The sequence below is a fragment of the Tiliqua scincoides genome, chromosome 1 (assembly GCF_035046505.1).
Source record: "Tiliqua scincoides isolate rTilSci1 chromosome 1, rTilSci1.hap2, whole genome shotgun sequence".
Classification (NCBI taxonomy): Eukaryota; Metazoa; Chordata; class Lepidosauria; order Squamata; family Scincidae; genus Tiliqua; species Tiliqua scincoides.
Genome location: NC_089821.1, coordinates 278,496,763 through 278,511,588, shown reverse-complemented (window position 1 = coordinate 278,511,588; position 14,826 = coordinate 278,496,763). Strand labels below are relative to the sequence as shown.

Below are 14,826 nucleotides of genomic sequence, written 5' to 3'. Positions count from 1 at the left end.
AGAGAGAACTGAGATCGACCATACTTTCCATTTGCTTTTGTTAAGAAATCCGAACACTTACTTTGTAAGTAGCAAGGCTATATGGTGGATTCAGATCTTGGCGGCTTCCTGAGAGCTGAAAAAGTAAAAAAAAAAGACAAGACTTTGAAGCAGGGCCTTGGGGCAAGCAACATAAGCATGCATTGGTGAAGCAGAAAATGCTTTTGCTTCAGCCCTTGCACCTGCCCCAACAGTTAATGTGGCAAACAGCATATAAAGGTGACTTGTGACTCTTGCATGAGTTTTGCAGTTCCATATGCAACAGGCTGTTTTGACAACCCTGACAAAGATGTATACCAACATGCAACTCAACTATGTCCTGAGCTGCTGGTAAACAACATAGTGAGGGATATTTGTACAGCACCAAGAGACCAGTACTGGCACAGCGGTACCCAAACTCCCACTGCCCTCTCTTGCAGAGGTGCCATTGGTACTGTGGGATCCCGATGGGCACCCAGTCTTAAGCTTGGACCTCCCTCTCCCAAATCCGACCATATCTTAGTGAGCTTATTTTTATGATTATTATATTGTTTTATTATTGTTGTTTATTGGGACATTTACATTATAAGGCCTGAAGAACCAGCACTTTGAATGTAGCTAATTGCAGAAACTCACTCGATTGACATTTGGTGAACTGAGGCTTTTTCTGTACAGTTTTCCTTTACCGGTTAGCTGTTCCTTCACTGCAACTTCCTGGAAAAATAATCCCATAATAATAATTCTGCAAGGAAGAGCAAGATTTGACAGCTGAAGAATGGCAAGGAGTAGTCATGTCATTTTGGACAGAAACCTACAACAGAGACTGTAATTCCACACTCTACTCCATGCCTACAGCCACACTGGATTTTGACCTAATATCAACCAACCTGCCGCAGCCGATCCAGGGTGAGGATATTTTCCACAGCCAGGACGCTGCGGAGGTACTTCTCTATATAGGCTTCTGAATCAGCTGAGGCTGTGTCTTCCACATTGGCTGCCATTCTCGCCAGAGCCTCCCGTTCCTCTGCTCCCTGAGCATCCTAGAAAGAAGTGAAAGAGTCCGTCAGTGAAAATACCATCAGATAAAAAGCAAGATAGAAGTTGCCAGTGAAGTACAAACCACAGGAAAAATCTTGCATTGGATGCTTCTAGGGATTTCAGGCTGCATTCCTGATAGCCAATTCAGAACTAAAGACAATTTCCCTCAAGGAGCAGCTTTCCCCATTTGACTCAGCGATAAGTGTATGCTTTGCATTCAGGAGAACCTGGGTTCAATTCCTAGCACCTCCAGTTAAAGGATCTAGACCAGGGGTGTCCAAATTTTTTGGCAGGAGGTCCGCATCATCTCTCTGACACTGTGTCGAGGGTCGGGAAAAAAGAAGTAACATTTCAAATTTGAATAAGTTTATTTAAATTTACATAAATGAATATATTAGAGATGGAACTTCTATGAATGAATGAAGGTCTTACAATAGCTCAGGGCCTATAAAAGGCCTTGCACAAAGCAAGACCGGCCTTTCCTTCACTGCTGCTGCATCACAGATGTGAAACAGAGAGCAGTGGAGAGAGCCCTTGGCCTGCAGTTCAAGTGAGAGGTCAAACAGTTGCTCTCACTTTGAGAGCAGTTGCATCAGGCCAGCACAGGCTTCAGCATGTCCCTGGAGGCTCATTGGAGACTGGAGGCTCCCTGCAGGCTGGACTGGGGGTTCCTGAGGGCCGCGAATGGCCCCTGGGACAGGGTTTGGGCATCCCTGATCTATTCTAGACAGATAGTACTGAGCTAAACGAAACCTAGACAGCATCCTATATTCACTCAACCATCATCCCTGCCAGCTCTCAATTTGCAGCGGTGGTATTAAACTGCCATTTGAAAACAAAGGGATGTTTGTCTTCCTCCAAACCACTAGGTGGGTCGCATAGCACCTAGCTCAGCCATTGAAAATACAGAGCTGAAAATACAGGGTACAGAGCTGCTGGGCAGGGCAAACTCCTGGTGGGAGAGAGGCATGGTGCTTTGTCCTGAATAGTGGGAAAGGGGGAGGGCTGTATGGTTGGAGAAAGATCCAAGTCTGTGTTCCGCTTTGACTTCTGAGCTGGAATGCTTGAACTCCAAGCTATGCAAACTAATACCATGAGTGTGCTGGGTAATAAGGCCTTTAGTTGATTGCAGCTTAGGTTTGAAGCCTAAATTGATGGTGTCACTTCTGGCCATGACATCACTTGCAGATTAATGACATCACTTACTGTGGGTCCCGACAGATTGTTATTCTAAAAAGTGGGTCCTGATGCTAAAATGTTTGAGAACCACTGGACTAGAGTATTTAAAAGCAAATTTTCACAGCAGCTACATGCATGTGCCCCCACTAGATCAGTATATAGCCAGGAATATAGGATGGTTCCTAGTGAAGGCAGATACATAACATCTCCTTGGGAAGATGTTAGCGAGCAAGATATCGTAACTGTTCCTAACCTCATGCACAGTCAGCACTTTGGCCTATACTGCAGTCCCAACATGTGGACTCTTCCAGGACCCAATGCCCTACCCAAAAGTACTGATCCCAAAAATTAAAATCATGGAAACATACCATAATTTGTTACAACTATAGAGAAAAGGGTTTGGGGGATGGGGTGGGGAAACCACTGTTCCTTTGTATTGCTCAAACATTCACCTCTGGGATGTTAGAAACTATTTCAAAGGTGACTCCACAGCCAGGAATGGAACTCCGGTAGGACATTCTTCTCAGGAAGCTTTGAGCAAAACCCTGCGGGGTGAAAAGAAATCTTGTTGCTTCAAGTAAGCTGATAAAATATATATCCATCTCTCTTCCAAACAAGATGGAGCCATTATGCCCAACAACATCAGCTTAGCATAAGACAAAAGTCACAGCTGCCGTTTAGCTACAAAGATGGCAAAAGAGGAATCAATGACCTTCCGGAAATCTCACACTGGGGCAACAGGCCCAAGCACAGCCTTCCGTCACACATACAAGTGGTTGGACTGCCAATCAGCTGAAGAATTTTTAGTTCATCAATCTGCCGCATGGCCAATTATAGTTAAATACATCTTCAGATTAACAAAACCAACAGCAGCCTTTTAGCGATATTTGGCTGTAAGCTAAACAATGAACTATTATCTATCATAGATAGTACTCCTATTTAGAAGGAAATACCTTTTCAGTATTCAGGTTTAGTTCCTCATTACAATAATACACCGGAACCAGAATACAATTAGTTTGCACCAATCAGTCAATTGAAGCTTTAATTGACTGATCTACCAAATAAACTCTAAATCAGCGCAATGTGCACCCAGAATGATAGGTGTGGTGCCCCAATTTCTGTGATTCTTCCAATCCTCTGACAAGGTGGAAGGACAAGTAGAGGGGCATACGCCCATGTCACATTGTAAGCAGGATGAGAGACTGTTGCTCTGGTTTCCGGAAAGTAAGCATAGGAACTACTCAAAGTTTCTTGTGCTTACATCATAACACGGAGCCCGGGAAGGTGACTTCACAATCAACGCAACGAGCACAAGCTCTTTTTTCCTATGTGCATATAAAGTACTTGGAGTTACTTGCGCTTTGAATTGCAGACAAGTCTGGTCATTGAATCTTTGGCCAGAGAGATCATTACCAAGAATGATTTAAGAGGGGCAGAGCCATTGTTTATGCTGACAGGGTGTCTCGCAGGTTAAAAACCCGACTCCTGAATTAATGCAGAGATGAGTCATTCAGAGTTGCCGTGAACGACTGGACTCCCGGGAAGGTTATTGATACGGTTTTGAAATACACATTTGGGTTGCATGTTTGTGGAGGAGAATAGCTAAAAAGACAAGCATCTGCAAGGGACTTGTGCTGATGGCTGCACTGAACTCAGCCAGCCAAGCATCTCTGTGGAACAGGAAGGGGCTCAGCCATGTTCTGCATGGAGAAGATCCCAGGTTCAATCCCTGGCAGCAGGGCTGGGAGAGATCCTTGCCTAAGATGTTAGAGACCTGCTGCCAGTCAAAATAGACAGTAGAGCTAGATGGACTGGAAGCACACCATGGTATTTCTCAGTTTCTTTCTGAAAATGGCTTACTTTGCCCTTTTACAGCTATTGCAAATTGTCAGAGAAGAGATCAAAACAATCTGATGAGATAACCCCCAGCTTCTCCCACACGTTTTCCAACCTAGCCTTGATGCTCAAATAGACATGAGTGCAGGCATTCTGAGTATTTAAACATAAACTTGTCCTAACCAAAAAGAAAAAAAAAATGTGTGCCTTTCTGATTTTAAAAGGGGCAGCTGGATTCTGAACCCTCCCTTTGTCCAACAGCTGACCTTCCTGCAGTCTCTCTTCCCACATACTTTTCTCCCAGCCATGGTCACTTCTAGTTTCTAATTTCAGATGAAGAGAAAAGCCTGAGAAAGAAGCCTATGTGAAGACAAACACCAGGGTGGTGGTTTACACTTCACACTCCTGTCTTTTAACTTTAATATCTGATTCTCATCCCCTCTTTCAAAGCAAGCAGGATCATTTTGTCTTTAAACCATTGGAAACTGTTGCCACTGATGCCTAGTTTGGACTTCTGGTGGACATTCCTTCAAAGTGCAAACTGAAAACCCAGAAGTCAAGTAGGGAGCTTCATTGATTCTTCTAAGTTCATCAGTCAACACTTTAGATGCATGAGTTGGTGGTAGTGATCAGGTCCTAATAGGCCCCAGCTCAGTGGTAGACATGAGTTTAGTCTCTGAAAGCCCAATTGTATCCATTCCCTCTTTCCTGTATACCAATGGAGCAGCGCCAAAAAGGTTACCATTGCATCCTGCTGGGGGAGTGTAGTAATGGAGTCTCCTCTGGGTGAGTGAACGTTTGCAGGGGTGTCTACTGGGCGTGGGGGTGTCTACTCAGACCTGCACCAGCAAAATCTCGCCATATTATGAGATCAGGCCCAGGAAGTGGGTTAGGATTTGCTGGCCACCACTGAATTCACCCCATTCCCAGACCCAATCTGGCAGTCCTCTTCCCCTATCATCACCTCGTTTCACCCTTCTCTGCTTCCTTTCAACCACCTCTGCCACCTTACCTTCCTTGGCAGGTCTAAGTAAATCCATCAACATGTGAAGGGAGGCTCCAGCCTTTTTGCAGGCACTACTCTGCATGCTGCTAGAACACCTTTTGCAACAGCTTTACAGCAGTTAGTGATAGGGGAACACTTGTTCTGCTAACACGGCAGCTTATGAATTACCTCCAATGTGTAATGTCAAAGTCAGAAGCGGAAATCCATGGGCTCAACCCAGCTCCCAAAAGAGAGCCTTGCTAATCCAGAGGCAAAAGGAGTGGGTGGGGTCTGTGACAACAGAAATTGCAAAATGGCCAAGGGAGGAGGGATGGAACCTTGGCTTTGAGTTTGGCTTGCCACCCCTTAAATCAATTCTTAGACACCCTGCCCCCTGCAAAAAGCCCCTACTTGTTGACCAGGCATGTAGGCAAATCAAAGATTCAGGGACTATTTTATCATCCAGGATAACTGTGTAAACAGGCTTTCACCAGATAGCAGCTTTGAATGCCATGTGATGCAAAGGAAACAGGAAGGCCGGAAGCACTTGCATTTGTCTCTCCTTCCCATGCAAAAGACATCTTTCTAATCTATCCTTAACAGAGTGATGCTCAGGCTGTCCCTGCATCAGGCATTGGAGTTATTTCAGTTTTAAATATACGTTCTGTCCAATGGAATCCTCAGGATGGCTCACAAAGACAATATTAATTAAGAAAATAAAACCACTTCATAAGCTGCCATGAAAACAGCACAGCGTTATTAAGCAACTAATAAGCTATGGAATTCCCACAGTCCTTCCAGTTAAGCTGTTAGCCACTTGAGACAACATATTAGTCAAGATCACAGACAGGTGGCAACAAACCTTTTAATTACAGCCAGGATTTTGACTGCTCAATACTGGAAGCAGGATCAATTGCCTTCTATGAATATTGAGGCAGGAAAGTGTGGAACCTTACACTAATGTTCAAATTAACACACATTACCTCCCATCTATTTATTTTCTTTAGGACTAGATCTGTTCCAAGAATAAGTGCAAGGTGACATTTTATTTCTTTTGCTCTATTTGTTTTTGGGCACAATCCTAATCAGGTCTACTCAAAAGTAAGTCCTAATTTGTTCAATGGGGCTTACTCTCAGGAAAGTGTGGTTAGGATTGTAGCCTTTGTCATATATGCTACTTAATTCTTTGTACCCTTCTCATCATAAGGATTTTGTTTCACCATAAAAACAAAGTCAGTTAAAAAGCTGCCCAACACCATAAGTTTCAGAGGGAAAAATAGCAGCAACAGAAGTCATCCAGTACATTAAAAGTATCTCACAGATACTTTGAAGCACAAGAGTCTTTAGAGTTGAGAGTGAGATGGAGAAGTATGCACTAGAAAGCATTCTGCAAGAATGGCACCGTGGCTTACCCTTACTGCCTTACCCTTTGCAGCCACCTCCCTAACTTCAGGAAGGTTTGGAGCAGAGCCTCCTCTAAAGACCTTGAGTATGTGAGAAGGATTATATGGAACAGGAAAAGGGGCTCCCTACTGGGAGGGTTGCAAAATTATTATTAACAGTATTTATATACCGCTTTTCAACAAAAAGTTCACAAAGCGGTTTACAGAGAAAAATCAAATAACTAATGGCTTTGTACGACTGTTGCATCCAAAGCTGTTACCAGCGATGGTCCCTCTACCCATCCATTATTCTGGGACGATGACCTGCCAGCCCACAGCAAATTGTAGAGCAGACCAAATGAGCAAGAGCAAACAAGCCAAACAACAAAAACTCAACCCAAATTCTAGTCATAATAGCACCAGTGCAGCACTGTAACAGAAAAGGGCCCGGCCACAGATGCTACTGAAATATTGAATATGATAAGAAATAGGATGATCCATTGACAGCTTAGATTTGCTGAAGCAGAATTTGCTAACATGCAAAAAAGAAGCTCACAAAGGTACAACCTATCAAGCGCTGCCTGTTAAAAAAAATCACCAGGGCATGAAATATCAATTTCTGTGGCAAATGATGCTGACAAACATGAACGATCCTCGATACTTCAGCTTCTTACACTCATCGAAGCCATGCAGAATGAGACATTGGCCCAGATGCTGCAGCTGGTAATCGATTACTGCCCTCCCGGAGCCTCTATGCAGGATTTAAACGACTGCCATGAAGTCAGGAGCAAGGAGGAGTCAATGAAAGGAAAAGGAGAAGGAGAAGGAAAGAACGTCAATAAGGCAGGAGGGCTGCTTAATGGGATCGTTCCATGCTGGACTCCTAGCAGTGATGACACTCCCAAGTCTTCAAAGGGGGCACTTACAGAAGGATGTGAGAGCAAAGAACTGGAGAAAAGACAACAAACCAAACAGTATCACAAGAAACGTGGGTGTTTTCTCGGGAGAAGCTCAACCAAGAGACAGTAGTGACATTTAGCACAGTCACTGTTAATGGAAAGTAACACTCTATCCCAGGTAATTGGCCAAAAAATAAAAACTAGTCCATTGACCAGTTATTTAAGTCAGATATTTTTACAGCATTAACTATATCACAACAAAAAAGGTCCTTTAATTAACAGCGGCTTTGAGAGCTATGCTTATTTCAAAAACAAAATTAATCAATCCTCCCAGGAACTTTATACAGCAGGCAGCCAGATCACAAAGCAGGGATGGCCCTGGTTCCTGCAGCAAACAAGGAGGAGTCCCGAGCATGAACTTTGCCACTTTACATAGGGAAGGGGCTGCAGCTTGCATTGTTTGCCTGAAGATGATGCCAAGCTCAACCCCTGGCATCTCTAGTTCCAAAAGGACTTTAGGTAGTAAGGCTGGAGGTGAACTTTCTCTGCCTGAAGCCTTTGAGAGCTTGGCAGTAGGTCACTGAATACCACGTGCTGGGGACAAGCAACAGGAGTAGACTCTGTTGTATATTTGAGCAATCCATGCAAAATCCAGCTTGCTGCTGCTGGAAATAGAAGGCTGGACTAGACAGACTATGATTTGATCAAACACAGCAAGTCTTAATGGCTCTAAGAGATGTACCTGCTTGCCATAGACGTTAACGCAAATTCGCTTGCGAAGGACGAGCTGCATTTCCGCAGGATGGCTGAGCTGGACTGTCACCCGTACAATGAGGAAAACCCTTTGCTCTGCTGCAGTTCCTCTACTGAGCTGTGTACAGTTATGAACTGTGGAGTCCCAGGAAGCTTCAGCCTTCACCTGCAAGAACAAGTCAGTGCCAATTTATGAAAAGTGCTTTGAGGAATTTACACTCTCCCTCTCTCTTAGGGACACTTCAAACGAAGCAAATATACAACACGAAACAGCGGGCACCCTGCGTGTGCCATTCATTCATTCATTCATTCATTCATTCATTCATTCTTCCAAAATTTATAACCAATACAAATGCATTTTGCTACATATACCCACATATTGAGAAGCAGCCACTAACAACAAACTTCCAATAGAAGATAATTGCACATGACAAACTCATGGTCTGCATGCCGCTTCCTAAGTTGAAGTGCTTGGTCACTGGTCTGGCTGCAGTAGCTCCCAGATCTGGGACCCAGGGACTGTTAGGCAGGGATTCAACCACTGCGTGACCACCAGCTCTGACTAGAGGAAGAGATTCTGTTGCTGTGATCCTGGCCAGAGAACAACAACAACTTCACTTTGATCCCTGCCCCCTAGTCCCAAATTTGACCATAGCTGTGATAGTGCTTTTCATGGAGGAATTTATTCATCTTAAAACATTTCTATCCTGCCTTTCCTCCCACAGCTGGGATGGCCCAAGGCAGCTTACAACATTTAAATCGATATTTTAAAAGCATCACACTGAAGCACATGCCCATATTTCAAGTTAGTTTAGTTTACTTTTTCACATTAATACAGTATCTTTCTTCCAGGGAGCTGTGGATAATACTTAGCTTCATAATCTGACAATGTAGATTAGGGTGAAAAATAACACCAGGCCCAAGGTGATCAGAGTCCTGAGTCCACATAATATTCATGAGCCTCAAGAATGCACCCTTGCTGTTCCCTTCACGTGCAAGAGAAGAAAGCTTTAACCTCCTGATTGTGTTGACAACAAAGTGGGATTTGCTGCACTGTCCATCCCAGTTTGTTCCCTACTAGGAACAGAAACCAGAAACTTCCTCCACTCACACTTGAAGATGAGGGGAAAAGCATGTGATGCCACAGCTCATAGACACTGAGGAAATCCAGGATTAAACTCTGGTTCTGCATGAACTGGGCCAGTGTCCAAGCAATAAGCCTAGACTGTGGATATATAAAAGTAGCACATGCTTAATATCCAATTAAAGCCACAAATTGCCCAAGACCAAGGTCTAATTCTCAATGATGTGGTAAAGTTTTGCTAGATCACTTCAGAATACTAGTGGGGAATCACATCATGGAGTGCTCATCCAAATTAAAAAAAAATAATTCTGTGCATTTAGGAAAGTCACACGTCTGGAAGAATATTACCGTAACCTTCTACCCAATATACTCTTTCTGTGCAAGCAGTATTCAGTCATGCAAACTCCCACCTACAAGTCTGGAAAGGTTCAGCCCAGATTTACAGAGACAATCTCAATGAGAAACAGGCCCAAATCACAGAAGTGTCTGTTCCCATCACTGTAGGTGTAGTTATGGCTTCAAGCCAGCTTCAGAGCATGGGGTGAACTGAGAGGATAGAGCAACTTGTTTTATTCACATGCCCAGCACTTTTGTTACAGGGCTACTGTAATGCTTCTGTATTTACAGCAGTAGAAAGACAGTCTTGATCCCATGCTCTGCCCTACCTCACTCTCATGGTGTTTAACAATCTGAAGTTCAAAAAACTCATCTTCATCTTCAGCAGTCAAGGTAGCATCCCAGCCACCAGCTTCTGGTTCATCAAGGTTATCCTGAGAGCTGAAATCATCTGCTGTGGGGGAGGGGGGGAGAGAGAGAGCCAATAAGAGGAAAGAACTGCAGTGCAAAGTTCATAGATAACCCAAGCTGAAAGTTCTAATTAGCCCTAGACCACCCGTTTTCAATTTTTTTCCCCAGGGAATTGACAAGCTGCACCTGCTGAAATTCCCTCCTCTGCACAATTGTTAAAGGTCCAGGAGAACTAAAGTTGAAAGGTTGGCCATCCCTGTTCTAAGGTTTTCTCTATGGTCTTTGCCTCTTGTGATGTTACTTACATGTTCCACTGAGGAATGCTGAATCCATATGAGACTATTGTGGCTGCTTGTGCTGTACACTCTTTCATATACCTCTGGATAGAGACAGCAGCCCTTCATGATTAGAAAGGGAAAATGGACAGCTGGTCCTGCATCCAATCTATAACACTGTTATAATGGGCAGCACTACTGAGGCTGCATGCAAAACTTTCTGTTCTATATTCGCAGAGCCATTAACCATCTAAGATTAGGAGACGAGAGAATGAACATGCTGTACAACTTCTCTAGCTGTGTGGGGTGGGGGAGAGAAGAGTTTATGCACACAAATGCATAATAGCTAACCAGGACACCAATTTCTGTTTGCAGGACTGCTTTTAATCTACCACCCTTTTGTTTAACATAAATTCAGTTCATATGTCTTTTGTTGAACTTCTGAATGTTATCTCTTATCTCTGGTCCATGGTACAACTTACTATTTAAATCGAGGAAAATGACTGGAATATGGGTCTCCATACCAGGCAGAGGGGTCCTAAAAGAGAGCAAGAGACATGGGCACTGATGACGTTTCATTTTAAACTGAGGACACAGCCCTTCTGATACATGTCAACAGTATATTACATTCTGTACCCAGGCAATTGTGGGTGAAGGCAATGATAACCTTGGTAAACGTGGCTTTATCTTAATTTACTCTCATAGTTGTAGAGGACAATCTGTTCTTGCTGAGTACACTCTCAACGAAGACAGCATTTTCAATAGCATAAAGGAGTGTGTGTTGGTGTGCATGTAATGCTAATTTTTTCCACTAACTCCAATGTGCAGTGTTAAACAAAAGCAAGCCCTGCACTCTGTCAGCATCAATATTGCAACTGATGGAACACAAGTGCAGATGTTTTGGAAAAGCACAGATCATACTGTGCACACACTATCTTGAACATAAAGGGCCTTTATGTAAAGACTATGCCAAGGCAAATCTCAGATTGCCACTGAATCTACGCTAAAGGGGAGATATAGCCAAACACAGCTCTCTGACACGTATGTCTATACCAATCATGTTTGCAACATTCATATTTCACAGTTTTAGATAAGCATTTAGAATATCTTAGACCAGTCATTTTCAACCACTAGGCTATGGCACACTGGAGTGCTGCAGATGGTCCGCAGCTGTGCCATGAGAATTGGGGAAGGGTAATTTGTTCGAAGGGCACAGGGTGAGCCCCTGCTGTCAATGGTTGTGCCTTGTCAATTGTCAAAAAACTGATGGTGTGCATTGACAATTTTAGTGTTTTGTCAGTGTGCCATGAGATGAAAAAGATTGAAAATCTCTTTCTTAGACCAAAGAACCTTGATTTGAGAAGTAGTCATAAAAGAGTGGAGTAGGATGCAGTAAGTTTTCAAAGAGACAGAAACTTTAGTTTCTGAGAATCTTGCTCTGTTTCCTGGTTCCTATGTAATTTGAAGTTAGACACCTGGCAATCCACATTAGAACAGCCCCGCTGGATCAGGCCATAGGCCCATCTAGTCCAGCTTCCTGTATCTCACAGTGGCCCACCAAATGCCTCAGGGAGCACACAAGACAACAAGAGACCTGCATCTTGTGCCATTCCTTGTATCTTGGCATTCTGAGGTAACCCACCTCAAAAATCAGAAGGTTGCACATACACATCATAGCTTGTAACCCATAATGGATTTTTCCTCCAGAAATTTGTCCAACCCCCTTTTTAAGGCATCTAGGCCAGATGCCATCACCGCACCCTGTGGCAAAGAGTTCCACAGACTAACTACAATGAGTAAAGAAATTTTTTTTTGTATGTCCTAACTCTCCCAACTCTCAATTTCAGTGGATGTCCCCTGGTTCTGGTGTTATGTGAGAGGGAAAAGAGCATCTCTCTATCCACTCCCTGCATAATTTTGTATGTCTCAATCATGTCCCCCCTCAGGTGTCTCTATCCTAGGCTGAGGAGGCCCAAACGCTGTAGCCTTTCCTCATAAGGGAGATTCCCCACCCCAGTAACCAGTAGCTCTTTTTGCACCTTTTCCATTTCCACAATATCCTTTTTGAGATGTGGCAACCAGAACTGGACACAATACTCCAGGTGTGGCCTTACCATTGATTTGTACAATGGCATTATAATATTAGCCGTTTTGTTCTCAATACCTTTCCTAATGATCCCAAGCACAGAATTGGCCTTCTTCACTGCCTCCGCACATTGGGTAGACACTTCATCGAGCTGTCTACCAGCACCCCAAGATCCCTCTCCTGATCCATCACAGATAGCTCAAAACCCATCAGCCTATATGTGAAGTTTTGATTTTTTGCTCCAATGTGTATTACTAATACACTTACTTATATTGTTACTTACATTGTTCACATGCAAAGCAGGGGCTGTACACTGAACTAAGGCCCTTCTGACATCAACATTCTGAATGAAAGATTTCATGGAATATGTGCTGACTATAGAGAACTTGGAGACATGAAATCCAGAATCTACTGCAATGTTTCCATTGAGCAGTATCCGTACAAGTCAGCTTTTTAAATGAATGAACTCGGCAATTAACATTTTTCTTTTAAATCAGCTAAAGTGCAGTAGCAATAAATATTGATTCAGTTTCTACAGAAGATCATAATTAAACTCTGGGTAATAACTCTGTTGCTTTAAGTAAAGAGCATTTCTGTGCTTTCATTATACTGAGTCTAAAGAAATTATCCAGCCACTCTCCATTTTTGCTGCTGCTCTTGGATGTCGTTTCAAATCCCTGGCTAGGCAAAGGTTGCCCCAAATGTCTCAGAAATAGGAAAAAGATTTTCCCCACATGATCAGCCTTTGCTATAGTTTCACTACAACAATAGAGTGCATTGTAGGTGTTGTGGGGAGGGTCTCTCTTCTCTAACCCCCGAGATACCTCCTTTCAAGAACATTCCACAGCTCACAAACTGCACCCTACCTCCCACCTCTTTCCAAATTCTCTATTATCCTTCTGAAACATGCACATCATACAGGGTCGATAACCTCTACTTTGGACAGCTCTTATAGTCTGGTTTGCAAGCCAGACAAGAACCTCAGCCATTGCAAGCTGATGAAAACCCTCCAAACCAACTTCCAGGACAGCAGCTGAAGTCCCTCAGTGCCCCAACTACCCATGTTCACAAGGAGTGCTGCTTCTTATGGTATATGGTCCCTTCCACCCTCATGTCACCTTGAGCATAAATGGTAGCAATCTAATAAGCCACAAAGGCAATCATGTGGCCACAACCCTACCACTCTGCAGGTGCTCCTGGAATCCCGCTGCCAGCAGAAGGCACCATTATGGCATTCCTTTCTTCTGTAAGGGTCAACCGCATCTCTAATAGTTGAGCTTCTCTGTCTGTGTCATCTTCTGTTTTGTCTGGAAGAAGATAGCATTGAGCAGAGTTTTCATTTTCAGTTAGGCTCCTAAAATATGCACAGGTGGCTTCAGTTCTGTAATAAAACACTGCAATGCTGAATGGAAGCTGGAAGTGATGGCCCTCAAGTGGACGAGTTTGCCATTTTGCAAAATCTGCCATTTTGCTGCCCATTCTGCCAATTTGGAGAGATCCTTCTGGAGCTCCTCACAATCACTTCTGGTCTTCACCACTCGGAAAAGTTTGGTGTTGTCTGCAAACTTAGCCACCTCACTGCTCAACCCTGTCTCCACGTCATTTACGAAGAGGTTGAAGAGCACAGGTACCAGGACAGATCCTTGGGGCACACCGCTTTTCACCTCTCTTCATTGTGAAAATTGCCCATTGACACCCACTCTCTCTTTCCTGGTCTTCAACCAGTTCTCAATCCATGAGAGGACCTGTCCTCTAATTCCCTGATTGTGGAGTTTTTTCAGTAGCCTTTGGTGAGGGACCGTGTTGAATGACTTCTGAAAGTCCAGATATATAATGTCCATGGGTTCTCCCACATCCACATGCCTGTTGACCTTTTCAAATAATTCTAGAAGGTTTCTGAGGCAAGACTTACCCTTACAGAAGCCATGCTGATTCTCCCTCAGCAAGGCTTGTTCATCTATGTGTTTTGAGATTTTAACTTTGATGAGGCATTCCAACATCTTACCTGGTATAGATGTTAGGCTGACCAGCCTATAGTTTCCCGGGTCCCCCCTCTTTCCCTTTTAAAAGATCGGCGTGTCATTTGCTATCCTTCAATCCTCTGGCACTGTGGCCATTTTGAGGGACAAGTTGCATATTTTAGTCAAGAGATCAGCAACTTCATTCTTCAATTCCTTAATAACTCTTGGGTCGATGTCATCAGGGCCTGGTGACTTATTGATCCTTAATTTATCAATTAGGTCTGAAACATCTTCTCCTTTAACCTCTATCTGACTTAATTCCTTGGTCAGGAGGGGCTGTTTGGGCATCGGTATCTGCCCGAGGTCTTCTGCCGTGAAGACAGATGCAAAGAACTCATTCAATTTCTCTGCCATCTCTAAGTCTCCTTTTATCTCCCCTTTCCCTCCCTCACCATCCAGAGGGCCAACTGCTTCTCTGGCAGGTTTCCTGCTTCTAACATATTTGAAGAAGCTTTTATTATTCCCCTTAATGCTGCTGGCCATGTGTTCCTCATAGTCTCTCTTGGCCTCCTGTATCCCCTTC

The 14,826-nt window shown here is 43.7% G+C and overlaps 1 protein-coding gene across 1 annotated transcript in view; it reads right to left on the bottom strand.

Moving 5' to 3' along the window:
• The window catches only part of KIF13B (kinesin family member 13B), a 143,725-nt gene that overhangs the window by 28,653 nt on the left and 100,246 nt on the right, over positions 1-14,826 (bottom strand). The window contains exons 28-35 of the mRNA XM_066626486.1: positions 13,463-13,589; positions 10,679-10,734; positions 9,840-9,964; positions 8,080-8,256; positions 2,688-2,780; positions 906-1,058; positions 655-732; positions 62-115 (exon numbers count right to left, since the gene is read on the bottom strand). Coding sequence (XP_066482583.1) covers positions 62-115; positions 655-732; positions 906-1,058; positions 2,688-2,780; positions 8,080-8,256; positions 9,840-9,964; positions 10,679-10,734; positions 13,463-13,589 — 863 coding nt within the window. The remainder of the gene's footprint in view (positions 1-61; positions 116-654; positions 733-905; positions 1,059-2,687; positions 2,781-8,079; positions 8,257-9,839; positions 9,965-10,678; positions 10,735-13,462; positions 13,590-14,826) is intronic.